This window comes from Pseudorca crassidens, chromosome 7 (genome assembly GCF_039906515.1).
Source record: "Pseudorca crassidens isolate mPseCra1 chromosome 7, mPseCra1.hap1, whole genome shotgun sequence".
Lineage (NCBI taxonomy): Eukaryota > Metazoa > Chordata > Mammalia > Artiodactyla > Delphinidae > Pseudorca > Pseudorca crassidens.
Genome location: NC_090302.1, coordinates 82,831,962 through 82,848,796, shown reverse-complemented (window position 1 = coordinate 82,848,796; position 16,835 = coordinate 82,831,962). Strand labels below are relative to the sequence as shown.

Here is a 16,835-nt window from a genome sequence, read left to right as displayed (position 1 = left end):
AACGCAGCTTGATTGTAAAGGTGCAACAGTATATGCATCAGATGCTTCATTAAATTGGACTTGACACATTGTTTATACTCCTGATGTCTGCAGTTCTTTAAGAAAAATGAACAGCCTCTACCATCCATACTACAAGAAGGATAAATCACATCAGAAATCTCACACCAGAATTGCTTTTTTTTTTTACCCTGTCCTGCTCGCCTGCACTTTATTTTTTTATTTTTTTTAACATCTTTATCGGAGTATTATTGCTTTACAATGATGTGTTAGTTTCTGCTGTATAACAAAATGAATCAGCTATACATAAACATATATGCCCGTATCTCCTCCCTCCAGAATCGCTTTTTAAGTGAAGCACCATAAATGCAGTCACAGGGAAAACTGGAATTGATCCACTGGGATATGCATTATTAGCTATTACACAACAGAAAAGGCACAAATCTTCCCCATTAGACCCATTTGTTTGTTGGAAATCGGATGTTCCTGGAATGATTCTTCTTCCCTGGATTTACCTTGTTTTTGAGCTGGCCTGTTCTGCATCTCTCTTCGTCTGCTTACATTCACCCTCCATCTCTTCCCTGTCTCTCCTTCCTGTTGGATACACAATCAGCCTGCCTCATCAAAGCTTTGCCTTTCTTCCTTTCCAGCTATACTGTCTCTACGATGAATTGATTTCTTATTGTGCATGAACCAACATAGCGCTACTTAATTCCATAAAGGTTATTTATGTAAACAAACATCTTAATCTGATGACTTTATAAAAGTCATGTCTAGAAATTTACACTTTGACAGCCCAAAGAACAACCTATAAATACTCTAATTTGGAATTCTAAATGATAGATTTGTAGGGGAGGGGAATACATATGCATATATCCTTGAGTCTGTGTATAACATGGAGATCTAGAACATTGTGCTGGGGAACAGCAATAAACAAGATCCACATGGTTCCTGCCTAAATTCATGCAGTTTATATTCTAAGGGGGTGTAGAGACAGGTACTCAGGTGCACATTTACAATACTAGGTGACCTATGGTGGGATTGGGAAACACTGGGTAGGGGGCTATAAGAACACACAGAAGAGACACATAGCCCAGAGGTGGAGAGGCAGAGGAAGTTAGCCGGAGGCAGAAGCCATGAAAATGGTGTTCCTGGCAGAGAGAACAGCCAGTGTGAAGCCTGGGAGACTAGAGCTCCATAGGGGAATTTAAAGCTCAAGGAGGCTGCATCATCGTATTAAAGAAAGGGAGAGGCAAAAAATGAGGCTAGAGAAATGGGTTTGAATTTGAGGATGCAAGGCTTTTAAGACTTGTTAAGAAATTGTGAGTTTTTAATATATAAATATAATGTTACCCTAATTTAGAACATCAATATCATGCGGGGGGAGCTAGGCAAGCAGTTCCTAAAATTCATATGGAAAAAATTATCATGCAAGAATACTCTTGAAAATTCTGAAGGTAATTGATGAGTAAGACTAATACTTCAGGTAGAAAAATTTATATATATGTATACGAAACTTTAGGAGATAAAAAGTTTAGTGCTAGCATGTAAACAGACAGACTGATTAACAGAAGAGGACAGATGTCAAAATAGGCCAAAATACAAAGATGATCTTCATACTTAATCAAATTGTTATTTTAAATTAGTGAGGGAAAGTTCGAATTATATAATCAATGGTGTCAAGAGACCTGATGGGCTGATTAGCTCTTGAAAAAATATAAAACAATTTTTTTTGCTACTTCACTTCTTATATTTTAAAACTCCAGATAGAGCAAAGCTTTAAATACAGAAGCATGAAATAGTAAAGGTAACAGAAGAAAATATAGGAGACTTATTTTAATCTCTTATAGAAGGGAAGACTCTTTTTAGCTACATTTACAATACAGAAGCCATAAGGAAATAATAAATTTTACTACAAAAATATTTAATTTTGCGTTACCAAAAAAAGAACTATAATCAACATCAGAAGACAAGCAAAACATTAGACAAAGCATAAATTTTTCTTATTGTTAAACAGATTTTAGGAATCCATTTTTTGAAAAGGTCACCAAACCAATAGAAAAAGAAAATGGGGGCTTCCCTGGTGGCGCAGTGGTTGAGAGTCCGCCTGCCGATGCAGGGGACACGGGTTCGTGCCCCGGTCCGGGAAGATCCCACATGCCGCGCGGCGGCTGGGCCCGTGAGCCATGGCCGCTAAGCCTGTGTGTCTGGAGCCTGTGCTCCGCAACGGGAGGGGCCACAGCAGTGAGGGGCCCGCGTAATGCCAAAAAAAAAAAAAAAAAAAACAAAAAGAAAATGGTTAAGGGATACATAGTTCACAGGAAAAGAAATACAAATGGCTTACATGTATATAAAAAGATTTTTAACCTAGATCATAATTACAGAACTGTGAAATAAAACAATGATGAGATGCTATTTCCCAAGAATATGATTGACAAAGGTCAAGAGGTTTGATGACAAACAGTATTGGCTTGGCTGTAGAAAAAGAGGTGCTTCCAGTTTGGGTGGGAAAATAAAATGGTGTGATCTTTTTGCCAGACAACTTGGCAATATCTATCAAATCACAAATGTCTTGCAAATGTCCCTGCAATTCAAATTCTAGGAAAATCATGCACGTGTGCAAGAACTTGAGCACAAGGTTGTTCAACTGGAGGTGAGTTAAATAAAAACTATTCATTCAATGGGTAATGTGTGGCTGTGGGAAAAAAAAAAAAGGTTTGAGTACATATGCGGATACAGAAACATTTTTAAGATATGCTGTTAAGTAAAAAAAACACCAAGATGTAGAACACTATAGCATGCCCCTCATTTGCATAAAAATTGTATATATATATTATATATATATATACACACATACTCACATACTCATGTTATGAGTAGACTATTTCTAGAAGCAGACACACAAACTAAAATCAAAGTTTCTACTGGAGAGAGAGGCTGAGGGATTAGTAGGTTGGAGACTAACTTCTCATGATACACTTCTTTATACTGATCATATGTCTTATCACATTCAAATATTACTTTTTAAAAAAAAACTAATTACTAATAAAATTCCATACAATAAAGTTAATGCATTTCAAAGAAAAAATGTGCAAAATCACTTTAAAGACTCAGAAAGGCTCCCAGGCTTGAGGAAGTCTTGGCTAAAGGCACTAACCTTTCTAAAGAAAGAATGTGTCAATCAGAGTTGGTGCCTGGCAGTGAATGAAGGAGAGAGAAAGGAGTGTCGATCCAGGGGACACAGGTCTGGGCCAAAGTACTTCAAGTTCTGCATTCCCTTTTGTGAAGGCTCTCCCATTATGGAGATAGATGCCTCAGGCAAGCTTAGCTTAATGCCATTTAACATTTTAAATGCAGAATTAAGTGCCCTTGCTCTAATTCCAAGATCACCAAGCAAGCTTCCAGTTATAATTTGTTCTCCATTATAGATCTGCTAGTGTAGAAAGCAACTGTTACGTTGATCTGTTTATTCGGGTCTATGTGATAGTTACATGCTTCGCTATATAGCGATATACTGACAATCTGGTTTGATTTGGTTTTGTTTTAACCTGAAAAAAAAATACCTTTGGACTTTATTTTAAGAGACATGGGGAGCCATGGGGCAATTAGAAGCAGTGACATAAGATAGCATTTTGGAAAGAACACTCTAGCGCAGTGTGGTATATGGGTAGAGAGGGGGCAAGACTGGAGACCAGGATGCCATGTAGGAAGCCGTTGCAGCATTGTAGGCAAAAATGACGGTGGAATGAATTAACTTTTTGGTTATGTAAGTACTTGTTTGATGTTCATTTCCCCTCCCAGACTGCAAGCTTGGTAAGGAGAAGAAACCAGGTCAGTCTTTCTTTCGACCAGATCCCAAGTACTTAGCATGACACAGAGCAGATGCGTTAATATCTGTTGGAAGGAAGAATAAACGAGAGAATGAATGCGGGTAGTAGAGATAAAAAGAATTGGACAAATTTAAGAAATATTTAGAGAAGTGAATTGGCAAGACTTGATAATTGAGTGAATACAGGGGTTAAAGAGAGGAAGAAGCCAAGGTTCTGGACGTGCAAAACCTTTTGACCAAGTGGGCAGTGGCGCCATCCATTAACATAGGGAACACTGGAGATGGTTTGGGGTGACCATGATGATTTAATTTGGAAATGTCGAGCGTGATGCACTATGACATATCCAGGAGCGATGTTCAGTAGGCAGACGACCCAAAGGTCATCCCTGATAGTTGATGGGGACGATTATTAGGACATAAACAGCATGCAGAAGGCAACGGAAGTCATAGGTGAGGATGACATATCCCAGGAAAAGAAGCAGCCCTAGGAACGAAGCCAAAGAGGCATCAACTTTTAGGAGAGAAGCAGGGAAAAGGAAGCCCTTAAGTAAGAAGACTCTCCCTGGCCAGAGGGATAGGAAGAAAACAAGGAAAGTTCATTGACACCAAGGCCAAAGAAAAAGGATGCTTCAGGGAGAGTGAGAAATGAGGCCAAGTTCTGCTAAGAAGCAAATGAGAGAAGGACAAAGAAATACGCCTTGGATTTAGTCCTGTGAAGGTCTTTGGGGAAGGCAGAGCAAGTTTGATGAAGCAGTGGGCTGAGACTGGTTTGGGAGGGGAGGAAACAGACACAACGAATACAGCCCAGTCTTCTAAGATCAGGATTGGAAGGGAGAGAGGAAAGGGCCGAGACTAAAGGGAAATGGAAGGAGAGGGGACAGAGCTAAAGGAAAACTTTTCTAAGAAGGAAGGGACCTGGTCCTGCTTAAATTCTGATGTTGACAAGAGAAAGAGACTGAAAATACAGATGAGAGAAGGATAGTCATCAACAGTGAAAAGTCTGAGGGGATGGGATCTGTAATAGAGGTGGAGTGACTAGTTTCAGCCAAAGGCGTTCCAGCCCTTCCCGTCTACTGGAAGAAAAAGGTTCGTTTCAGATACAGGCAGTTTGTTCAAATGGAATATAAGTGGATGAGGCCACAAGAACATCACAAGTATTGACAGAGAAAAAATAACCAAACTCAGCTGGGTTACTGCCATCATAGGAAGTAGAAATGGGGATTGCTCACATCCAGTCTACATGTCTACGGCTCCCACTATTAACAGTGTAATGTATGCACGTTTGAAAGGGAGCACCCTTTGTGATGGGCCCCACGTCTGGCTGAAGCTGAAACAATCACCATATAAATGTGGGTTTTAGCCTCATGTGCACTGACTGTCCTTATCACATCATATTAAAATTAGATCTGTCTCTCCCACTAGATATAAACTACTCAGGGGCTTCTTGCTTCCGTAAAGTACTTTATTTGTCTGTAGCATCACTAATGTCCTCAATAAACACTAGTTGAACTGAACTAATGTTTGCATGAAGTTTGAATTAGATGGCAGGCAGCCCAAATGACAATCGGGAAACATATTCCAGCCAGAAGGAAAGGAAAAGTTGATGGGGGCAGGAAGATGAGATTTGATTTCAGTGCACATTCCTGCTTTGGGGGTCATAGAAGATGGAGACTGGCAAAGAGGCAAGCCAGTAAGAGATCCCTCCGGAGCACCACCCACAGGAATGCACCAAGAGTGGGCTGAAAAGGTCAGGACACACCAGAGTGGCGGGTGTTCCGATCACATGTGAACATATGGATTAGCTGATGCAATTACCTAAAAGTGCAGGTAGAGAGTAGACGTTAAGAAAACGATCAAAAAAATGTTTGTTTCAATGAGTGGGAAACCTTAGGAGCACTGCCACCCAGGTTGGCAGGGAGCAGGTAACCTGCAAAGCCATCTGACCTGAGCTACAGAGGTGGACTTAGAGAAACTCACTGAGAGGACCCTGTTGTTTAAGCCACCAGGAGGACTAGAGCAAGCTCTGGGCTGGCCCAGAGGAGGAGGCAAGGGCGAATTCCAGGACAGAAAAGGAAACACTGGTGCCCATGGCTGACTGATTCAGAACCACAGAACCTTTCAGAAATTAGAGTCCATCTGAATCCCAACCTTCTGTTTCAGGATTAGGGGACTGGCTGGTGAGATTAAACGGCTCACCCAGGATCCCAGGTTCTGATGCTGTGAGAGTGTGGATATGAACCCCCACTCCCATCTCCCCCCATCCAGGTCCCCTTCAGTTACACCAGGTTCCTTTATGCTGCTGCCTCTCTGACTACATTAACCTTAGTAGGCCAGGTTCAGGTGGAACCATGGTGATGACCCACAGGTCCTGTAACCCAAGATTTCTTCACAATCCACGAAAGGGGCTTTGCAGCCAAGCACCTGCCTGAGCGCGTGTGTGTGTGTGTCTGTGTCTGTGTGTGCGCGTTGGGGGCAGCGGGGAGGGGGATAAGAAACATCACCAGAAACAGAGGAAGGAGACTGAAGGGTCACAGAGGGAGAAGGCCAAACCTAGAGTGCAAGGACAACACGCCAGAAGCAAAATCCCCCGTGACACTCTGAGTTCAGGGTGACAGCAGAGGGGCTGTGAAGTAAAGCTGAAAGCAGACCAAAAAGGGTATGTGGTTGGCTGGTTGGTTGGGTTGTTTGGAGAGAGGTGCTTGTTTTTCTACCATGCCTTGCCAGAGAACTTAGCGGCCACCGTGTCAAGCTCTCTGGCCCACCACTCCCCGGCCCCGGGAGTGAATGGTAAGTAAGCCCAGGCTCAAGAAGGGAAGCGAGCTGCCCCCACGGCGCGCCACAGTCAGAGAATTTGGGCCCAGACCCCTCTACCACCTCCCAGCAGGGAACTCCAGGGCACATGAAGCAGAAACAACTCTTATGACAAAGATTAGAGTTTAGAAGAACCCACCTTTTAAAGTGCACCATATTTCAGAGGTCAAAAACCAAAATTTTAATGTCTTTTGGTTTAAATGACGCTATTGTAGAACTGTTCAAAAATACTTCACTGAAATAAAATTTTTGTTTCTGTGGAGGACTGATCAAAGAGCACAGACACATGGGTTTCTGAGTAGCCAGGTCGGCTAACGGACTCGCTGCTATAAAGCTCACATATTTCACCCAGAGAAGACCTCCTGTCAGGTCCTCATCGAGAGAAATGCAGAATGATTAAAACAAATTTTTTAAAAGTCTGGGTGGGGATGTAATGTACAGCATGGTGATTATAATCAACAAGACCGTATTATATATTTGAAACTTGCTAAGAGAGTAGATCTTCAAAATTCTCATCACACGAAAACAATGTGCTAACTATGTGTGCTGATGGATGTTAACTAGATTTACTGTGGTGATCATTTTGCAAAATACGCAAATATTGAATCATTATGTTGCATGCCTGAAACTAATGTAGTGTTGTAAGTCTATTATATCTCAATTTTTTTTAAAGTCTGGATGGTTTAAGGAAGTAAATCCTAAATTGTTAGAAAAATTGTACAATTCAAGATAATTAAGTCTGAAAGGACCACATCTAGTAGAGTTTTATACGTATATGTATATATTCATAGACACATGGTACACACATAAATAGAATTCTGGTGTGGGGGGGTGTCTGCCTGCCCAAGAAATTATTGGGATATGAAGACTACAGGAAAGGGTGGGGTACTAGATAGCAATAGGTCATTCTCTGCAGTAAAAAAGGGAACTGTAAATGATGTGTGATTATTAAAATTTTTACCCTATACTAGAAGATGCCATATTCCCAAGGACATACAAATCATTTATCTTTTAATAGTATAACAGGTTACAAAGGAGGAGATGATGGTAGAAGGGAAAAGACATGGATGAAGCCTCAGTCCACCTCCTTCCCGCTGCCATGCTGTTTAACTTGTGAACATTTGAATATCTACTCCTCCTAAAATTGCTTGTACTCTCAAGGCGAAATCTGGGCAGGTGGGGCTGAGCAGACAAAGCCCTAAGCCAGACGCTAGATAAAATTCTCTCCTGAATTATTCTCTGCTTGACCAGAGAGCCCTGGGCAAGCCAATCAACCTGACAGTCCCTCCGAGGCTGTCAGGACCTTCCCACCTACTTCAGAACTAAATAAGCAGATGTCTGTAAAGTGCTTTCCAGGCCCCTTGGGGAGAAGCCCTGCGTGAAACCAGAGGTATTGTGTATGTCTCAGAAGTGTGCTCATAACTGGAAAAGCCTTAGTGCAGGCTGCGTAAATGGTAGCAGAATGAATTCTGAACGTGAGTCCATACCCCTTAAGCTTGTTCACTGGCTCAGCCATCAATCTTGGGGCAGTGAGAAGTCAGGGGAAAAGAGAAGGCTGGAAAGAATAGTACTCTCTGGCCACAGGGCTTTCATGGGAGCTAAGACAGACTTTGTACACAGGGCTGTGGGTTCCTCCACGTACATAACCACCCCTGACTGTGGCAAGGACTCCAGGGCAGCAGCCTCCATTCTGCTCTGTCTGCTCTGCCCTCCCTCCTATCCCAACCTACCAAGATGGTCCAGCAGGTGCAAGGTCAGCGTCCCTCACTGCAGCCAACTCATGAAGGCTTTTCTCTGTAGTCTGACTTTTGTGTATGCATTACTTACAGAAGAGGAAGACTTAAAATTAAAACAAACAAACACACTCACAGTAAAGTAAACAAAAAAACTGTATTTCTTCCCATGTAAAGATCAAGTCATTGCTTTGGGATCAGGAGCTCATGAACTTTTTAACTGCTTTGTCTCCAGTGGAGACGGGTTCACGTGGACTTAGCCAGACCAAGCTTGTCTGCACATCTCTGATGCTTCTCAGATGGTGAGCTGGAGTCAGGACCAGTCCAAGGACACAGAACAGAGGGGAGGCATCCTAAAGTGAGGACCTTGGCACTTCGGGATGCCAGGAGGAAGCTTCTAGGCCCCACGATGTCTTTAATGCACCGTGTCCTTAAAAGCGACTCTCTTCACTGCCCCTTGTTCATGCAGAGGAGGTTGGAGCAAAGCATTTCTAAAGCCCCTTTTTTCCCGTGATCCTGATTTTAAGTGACCCTGTGGCCTTGGTCTCATCAGCCCAGCACTAACATGCCACGAGTCCTCTGAGCAGCTCACATTTAAAGAGACATGGATGTACTCTGAAATAACCTATATGGGAAAAGAATCTTAAAAAAAAAGTGGATATATGTATATGTATAACAGATTCACTTTTCTGTACACCTGAAACTAACACAACATTGTAAATCAACTATATTCTAATAAAAATAATCAAAAATAAAATTTTTAACATATTTATTGGAGTATAATTGCTTTATCATGTTGTGTCAGTTTCTGCTTTATAACAAACTGAATCAGCTATATGTATACATATATGCCCATATCCCCTCCCTCTTGCGTCTCCCTCCCACCCTCCCTATACCACCCCTCTAGGTGGTCACAAAGCACCGAGCTGATCTCCCTGTGCTATGTGGCTGCTTCCCACTAGCTATCTATTTTACATTTGGTAGTATATATATGTCCATGCTACTCTCTCACTTCACCCCAGCTTACAACTTCCCCCTCCCCGTGTCCTCAAGTCCATTCTTTACGTCTGCGTCTTTAAAAATAAAAATTTTTAAAAAGACATGGATGGCTTGGAGAATTCAGAGCAGATACTGAAAACATGCACATAGGACATGATGACACTAAAAGTCCTCAGATTCTCTCACTGCTGGGCTCTGAGCACACAGCACCACTATTACTTGATAGCTGATGTATAAACTGCACTTTCTCCTGAACGAAAGCTTTGCGGAGCTTCAGAATCAGAGCATGGAATCCAAAGCCCTAGGTTTACATCTGACAAGCTCAGGCCCAGAAACATTAAGGAGCTGTTTCAAGATCAGGTAACTCCTGACTCCAGCTTTCTGTAACATATGGGGTTCTTTGGAAATATGTAAGCTTAGTACCTATGCATTATTTTTCTTCCCAGTTTTAGAACAAACACATGCATTCATTCACTCCTTCATCTCTGAGATGAATATTTATGACTTCCCAGTCCTTTGGACAGCCCAGAGAGCAAAGTGAGTGGTGAGAAGGCATCCTGATTATGTGGGATCTGGACACGGGGAGGGGAAAGGGTAAGCTGGGATGAAGTGAGAGAGTGGCATGGTCATATATACACTACCAAATGTAAAATAGATAGCTAGTGGGAAGCAGCTGCATAGCACAGGGAGATCAGCTCGGTGCTTTGTGACCACCTAGAGGGATCAGATAGGGAGGGTGGGAGGGAGATGCAAGAGGGAGGAGATATGGGGATATACGTATATGTATAGCTGATTCACTTTGTTATACAGCAGAAACTAACACACTGTTGTAAAGCAATTATACTCCAATAAAGATGTTTAAAAATAAAGAAATCAAATATGGAGCTAAAATTATCAGGCCAATGCAGAGCTCAGATCTCTGCCACCTGGGTAGTGAGATTTGTGTTTTAAAGACTTAGACCAAATAAATTATGACAATGGTCAATCAACTATTAATAATGCAAGGCTCAGGTTTTTTCTATCCCTTTCTTTCTCTCACATACATCAAACAAGAAAAACATCGCCCTGTCTAAATAACCACTCCCCCAAATCACCCAATTGATTTGTAAACACTAAGAAGAACCAAAACTTGGTATTGCTCTAAGGAACAGCAGGTTCAGTGTCACATTCTACCCCACAGCTTTTGAACCTATAAGAAGGTCTCTAGAAAAGTGGTAAAGTTAGTTGGAGGGATAATGTCAGGGTATGATATTCAGTAATGGCTTGATAATGTTTCTCTTCCTAACAGGCAAGATGAGCAATGAGTTAAAACAGGAGGCACTTGCTTGGTACCAAAGGTTAAAAAAAAAAAAAAGGAAAGGAAAGAAGGGAGCAAGGGAGAAAAAAGAAAGAAAGAGAGAGAGAGAGAGAGAAAGAGAAAGAAAGAAAAGAAGAAAAAGAAACCTAAAACAGAAAAAGAAAAGAAATTCAATTCCCTTTCCCCAGCTAAATAAAAACTCTAGGTTTTATAGCCCTATGACCTAGAGATAGTCAAAGAAATCATACAGAATGTTCCTGAGGAGAAAGAGACCTCAACTCTCAGCTGCTCAGCCAACTTTTCGGCTTAGAAAATGTCTTTACAAGGGAATATTGAAAAAACACAAACAGAGGTTTATGGGATAGAAACACTGAAAGATCTTAAACAGAACTAAACACAGTGCTGCAGAGCTATGACCACATCATCTCAACTTCCCATTACTTGCTTCTAATAGCATATAACCCAGGCTCTTCTCTTAACTCTAGTGCTCCGAATTCCCATAAGGAAATATCACTTTTCGGAGAAGAAAAAAAAATCAAACACATTTTCCTTTAGAGTCAATGAGAGGTGATGGAAAGGGGGAGGTGGAAGAAAGTAGGGTCAGAAGGTCAGGGGATCTCTCAGTTGTTTTACCCAATGTAATAAAAACCTCCTCAATGTAGAGATAGAAGATATGAAACTAAGAAGATTTCAAATGGTTGTGCTGAGCTGAATTCTGTAAATACCTTCACCAGGAAGACAACATGCTTTCAACTCCAGCTTGCAAGTTGTATTGAATAATGAATGATGTAAATAAGACCACCTTATTTATTAATAAGTCCAGTGTGGCTTATGCAACCACACTCAAAACTTAGTCTGTGGTTCTTAAATGCATGTAAAGCACAATTCAAGGTTCTAGAAGCCCCAATGGAGGGGCTGAGAAGTAATATCAGAGTAATAAAATCCGATGCCTTTCACTGAATCCTTATAATGGATCCAGAATTTTTTTTAGTACAATTAATTGCCATGGAAAAGCTTACTAAGGTGAGAGAGCCAAAATCAATGGGTTAATGACATAACATTACAGCTGCTTAACCAAGCCAACAATAAATTGCATACAGAGGCTCTGGCAGCAGAAGCTACAAATTCTATTTATGTTGTCCTAAGAGGAAAAATATTAGACTGGTCTCCAAATATTAATCCAAAATCAGCAAATGTCACCAAGGAAAATTAGAAATAAAAGGTCAGTGCTGGTCTTCATAAAATATGGGCAATATAAAAATGCCCTTTCACAACCATGTGAATATACTTAACACTTCTGATACGGCAGACTCTATGTCATGTGTTTCTGACCACAATTTTTACAAATCCATGACCTATTTTATATTTCAACCATACCTTTTACCACTAGGTGAGACAGAACTTGTCCTTTGCAAAGCATTTTGCCACATTCTGAGACTTAAAGGTCTGGTTACATAACTCCAACCACAGACTTTACTCTTGAATCCCATTTATATGTGACAATAGTATTGTTCGTAAATTTAACTTAGCACTGTTTTGGTGTAACCATCTCCAAATAACAGAAGCTGGCACATACTGGCAGTGTGATGTTAGGCAGCTGTGATGTGTATCTATAGACAGAAGTAGATCTAGACAGGGGTCACGTTAGTGGGTAAAGAGTATGAGACAGATACTGTGAAGGGGAGATTTTTAATAAAATAGGTTCAAACAGTGACTGAAAACGAAATGTCAATGTGGCTTAAAATATGCATATAGCATCAAAAAATAAAATCCTCTCCCTTAATTAGTCTATACATATATTTGTAAAATGTTCTACCAGGCGCTCTCTCTGTACCTTAAAAGGCACAATGGTTGTGCTTTCCCCCCAAGATATAGATATTAAAAGATTTACTATTTTTAAATGATAGGGTAAACTGTTGTTTCAGCAAGTTCTAATCATGGTTTATTTAGTTACATTGGTCCTATTTTTAAAAGATAGAAACATATAATTTCAGCTAAACTCCATTAAACTAGAACTTTAAAACAGGTTATTTTAGGAATACCATTGGGTCTAATAACAAAGTTAAAAAAAAAAGTGTAATTTGGTTTCAACTGCAGCTGGTATCCACTGGCCGAGAATTTAAAAGCTGTTTAAGCAAATATTAATATGTAAGAAAGACAGCACAGATGGTGTCATATAAGGATGAGAGTGAAACAAGCCCTACCACTGATGTCACTTTGATATCAAAGCAGCAAAATTCAAAATAATTATACAAAGTGCTTTCCAAACAAAGATTTCAATACATTCTACAGACAAAGACACTGGGACACAAACTGCCCAGGCTCAAATAAAGCTGAGGGGATGAGCAGACAAAAGTACTTTTTCTCAGAGTTCACCCCTATCAGCCTGACTCATGTTTCTAACCTAATTCTCCATCATGAACACTTAGCCTACACACCTCTCCGTTCTATCAGTCTCAGTGGATTTTCAAATCAAAAGAAGAAAATGAGTAGAAATTAGGAGTTATGGTTAGCCATTATTAAATGAATAACTGTGACAAATGCTTTGGTAAATGTAAAAAAAAAAAAAATTAAGCCTGAAAATAGGAACCTGCCATCAGATAAAAAAGCAACAACAATTGTGAGAACTAATACATGAAAGCTCTACTCAAGTCTGTTAATTTCATATATATCAGGCAGCTAAGACCACTAAGGCGTAAAGTAATATTTTTGAAATTTAAAGAGTTTTATTTTTCCTCCAATTATGGCCTTAAAAAGTACTAAAATGAAAAAAATAGGCCCTAGTTTTCCTCCTTCATTACGTATCTATCACCTAATACAGAATTTATAAACAATCACAAAAGAAAACAACATCGAACTGTATACAGACACTCCCCATGGCCTCAGAATAGTCTAAAGAGCTCTGAATTCCATATGGCTTCCTCCATCTGACTACTGACACCCCATCTCATGAAAAAGACACAGATCCTGACAGAGGGCCACGGACACTTTGACCAGCCCGGCACGCTTCCACCAGCCCAAGCCAGGGCCAGCGCAGTCGGGGCCCTACCCACCCTTCCTCTCCAGCCCTGCCTCTGCCCTCCTTGCCAAAACGATTGCCATCCGAGCGTCCCAGAGCCAGCCTGACAGTTGGCTGCTCCCGGCACATCTCAGCACTGCTGCGCCGGCACGTTTCTGCTCTGTTCTGTTGTCATTGCCTTCTGCCTGAGCCTTCTAACAGGAGCATCACCAGCAGAACAAACAACAGAGACTGGGAAGGTCTCTTACTTACATTAAAAAACAGGTTGTCTCGGTCAACTACGTTGGCACAACCAGGGTGGGCGTTATCCGTGGGGGGGAGGAAATGCATGCGCACTCGCCAACCGGAAGGCCACAGCCCAAGCCCTACTTTCAGGGCTGCCTATCGTGGTGTCAAACAGCCTCAAGAAAACCAGGAGAAACTTGGCCTTATAAGCCTCTATATGGATGAATAAAATCTCATGTCAATGAAACACATAAAATGGCAAAGTCCCTGGGAGGTGGGGGGGGGCAGGGAATCTCTAATAGAGGGGACAGGGGCATGCTGGAGAAAGGACTGGTGAATTCCTACTTGGTAATGGATTTGTCACAAGGCATCAGAATAGGAGGACAGAAATACATAATTCTGCTTCTCCATTCGACCAGGACAAGCTCAAGCATTTCCAGGGACCTAGGGGTCCCAGGCTAAAGGTAGCATTCATCAGATTATTACACACTGCTTTATCATCCAACTTCGTCCTGGGGAACTATTCAATGGGCGATTAAGATTTATAATCCAAATGGTCTCAAAATTATATCTCTGGGAAGTCAAGTCCAAATTAAATCAGACCAGGCTTTTAGGCTTCCAACGATCACATTTTCTCTTTTGAGCCAGTGCATTTCAACTCTTAGAACTTCTCCTCTTACAGATCATTTTCAAGGCCATCTCTGGATGCAATCTCCCAAGCAAAATCTGATATATAAAATGAAAAGGGAAATTGGTGAACTCCAAACCTCAAAGAACGAAGCTAAGTGGGGGGACTCTAACTTCCTTCAACAGATTTTTCTAAAGTTAATTATTTTAACCTCCTTTCTCATAAATATGACTGGAACTTCTCCTAACACAATATACACAGAGCACCTTATGAAACAAAAATATCCAAAACTAAGTTATTGCATATGGAAAGCCTAAAGTACACCCAGCAGGGCTTTGAAATATAAAGTGCATAGGAATATAATATAGTAGACATTTGGAACATTTTAAATTGTCACACTTCTCGTGTCAGCAGCCCCAAGGCAGTGAAACAGGTAACTGACAGATGGTCCAGCCCTGCACCTCTCACCTCTGACTTCTCCCCAGACTTGAAACAACACTCATGCCCAGGACGGACCCGCCTGGCCAGCCCCGGCCCTAGAGGCCAGGAGAGGAGGAAGGAGGGAAAGCACCAGCAACTCACATTTCGGTGATGTTCTCGGTGTCTGCACTGGTAGACTCCAGCCTCGGAAATGCCACGATGCCAGGAAAAGGGTCGCTGCACCAGATCCGAGAGGCGCTGCATTTGCAGGATGTGGGACAGGCAAGAGTGGCCCTCCAGAAGCCCACGATCAGCCAGCAGAAGCCCCAGAGCTGCGCCATGGCGGGCCCATGCCACCTCGTCCAGGACGACATTCCTAGCCACCAGTGCCAGCCCGAGTCAGACTGAGTACGTGTCCCTGCGCGGCACCGGTCGGTCTCCCCTGCCGGTGCTGGGTGGCCTTTGCCCCGCTCGCCGCTGTCTCCTCTTGGTGCTCGTCTCAGGGGTGCAGAGCCGAGCGTGTCCGGGGCTGAGCGTGTCCTGGCGGACGGCACCGTTCACAGTGGCAGGGGCATCCCGGGCCTCCTCACAGGGGGCGCTACCGCCGCTCGGGGCTCCGCCGCGGCCGCCGCTGCATGGCCCAGCGAGCCGAGCACCGGCCCGCGGCGCTCCCGGGACGCTCTGGGGCGCAGGCTCCTGGCTAGACTCGCGCTGAGATCCGGGACGCACCTCGGGGCTGAGGACAAACAGACACGCGTAAGACTGAGCTGAAGACCCCATACACCACGAATTGGGGTACTCTCCCTCCGCGCTCGCGTCACCCCCACCCCGAGCCCCGCCGGGGACTGTGGATGCATGAGTGCCCAGCTCCGGCCCCAGGAATAAACTGGCTCCTCGATGGCACTGACGCCGCGGGGCCTCCGGTGTGCTCACTCTTTCCCTGAGCCTGAGGTTGAGGGAGGGGAAATAGGGCAAGGGTCCCCGCGACAGGATTCCATGACACGGACCAGGGGGAGGACCCTTTAAAGGGAGACGCGGAGACTGCCAGGGACGATGGTTCCGCGACGGGGCTCCCGAATGATGCTGCAGAATCCGCCACGGCCCCTGGGCGCAGGGGGCGCGGGCAGGTGGCGCGGCGCGTCCCACCTGGGGAGCCGCCGCGGCCGCCCCAGCGGGGGACAGTGAGGGCCGAGACGACGGAGGGCACTGTCCGCGCTGCTCACCCGGGCTCTGGCACCTACCGCCCGCCGGTGGCGCCTGGGTCCAGGCTCCTCCTGCCGCTGGGCACGGAGCTCGGAGAGCGCGAGCGAAGGAGCGAGCGAGGCTCCTGCTCCAACCCAATTCCGGGAACCGCCGCCGCCGCCGCCGCCGCCGCCGCCTCTGCTACTGCTGGTGAAGTGACGTGAGGGCTGACGCAGAGCAGGGGCAGAAACTCCAGAAAATTAGTCTGAAATCCAAAAACACACACGCTCATACACACACAAACCCATAACACCCTCCAGACAAAAGCAACAGGGAGAGGAGGGGAATCTGGGGGCGAGCAGAGAGGAGGGAAGCATCGGTGCCACTGGCCAGAAGCAGACAGCAGCAGCATGTGGGAGTTCACACACGCGCACACCCGCACACAGCCCGGCCGTATAGACGCGCGCGCCTGTGTGTGCTTGTGTGTGCGTGCATTTAGATCCAGGTACCTCTGAGATGAACCGTTGCTCCGCTCTGACGCCTCCCAGTCCCTACACACCACGGTCTCTTCTAATAACGCAGAAGAGGCCGTCTCCTTTTTTGAAATGGAAACCGTTCTCGGTTCAGCTCTGAAAAATGCGCTGATTCTTATTATAGGAATCCTCCCTCCCTTCTCCCTCCAGGCTGCATTCTCC

At 43.7% G+C, this 16,835-nt stretch overlaps 1 protein-coding gene across 6 annotated transcripts in view; it reads right to left on the bottom strand.

Moving 5' to 3' along the window:
- The window catches only part of NTRK2 (neurotrophic receptor tyrosine kinase 2), a 383,847-nt gene extending 367,442 nt beyond the window's left edge, over positions 1-16,405 (bottom strand). For 4 of the 6 annotated variants that reach the window (XM_067744759.1, XM_067744762.1, XM_067744763.1 and 1 more), the window contains exon 1: positions 15,121-15,515. In XM_067744759.1, the coding sequence (XP_067600860.1) occupies positions 15,121-15,332 (212 nt within the window). In that variant the 5' untranslated portion in view covers positions 15,333-15,515. Of the gene's footprint in view, positions 1-15,120; positions 15,695-15,965; positions 16,106-16,199 lie in introns of those variants that run through there. The other 2 variants (XM_067744760.1, XM_067744761.1) reach the window with 2 other exon arrangements.
- Positions 16,406-16,835: the final 430 nt, after the last annotated feature.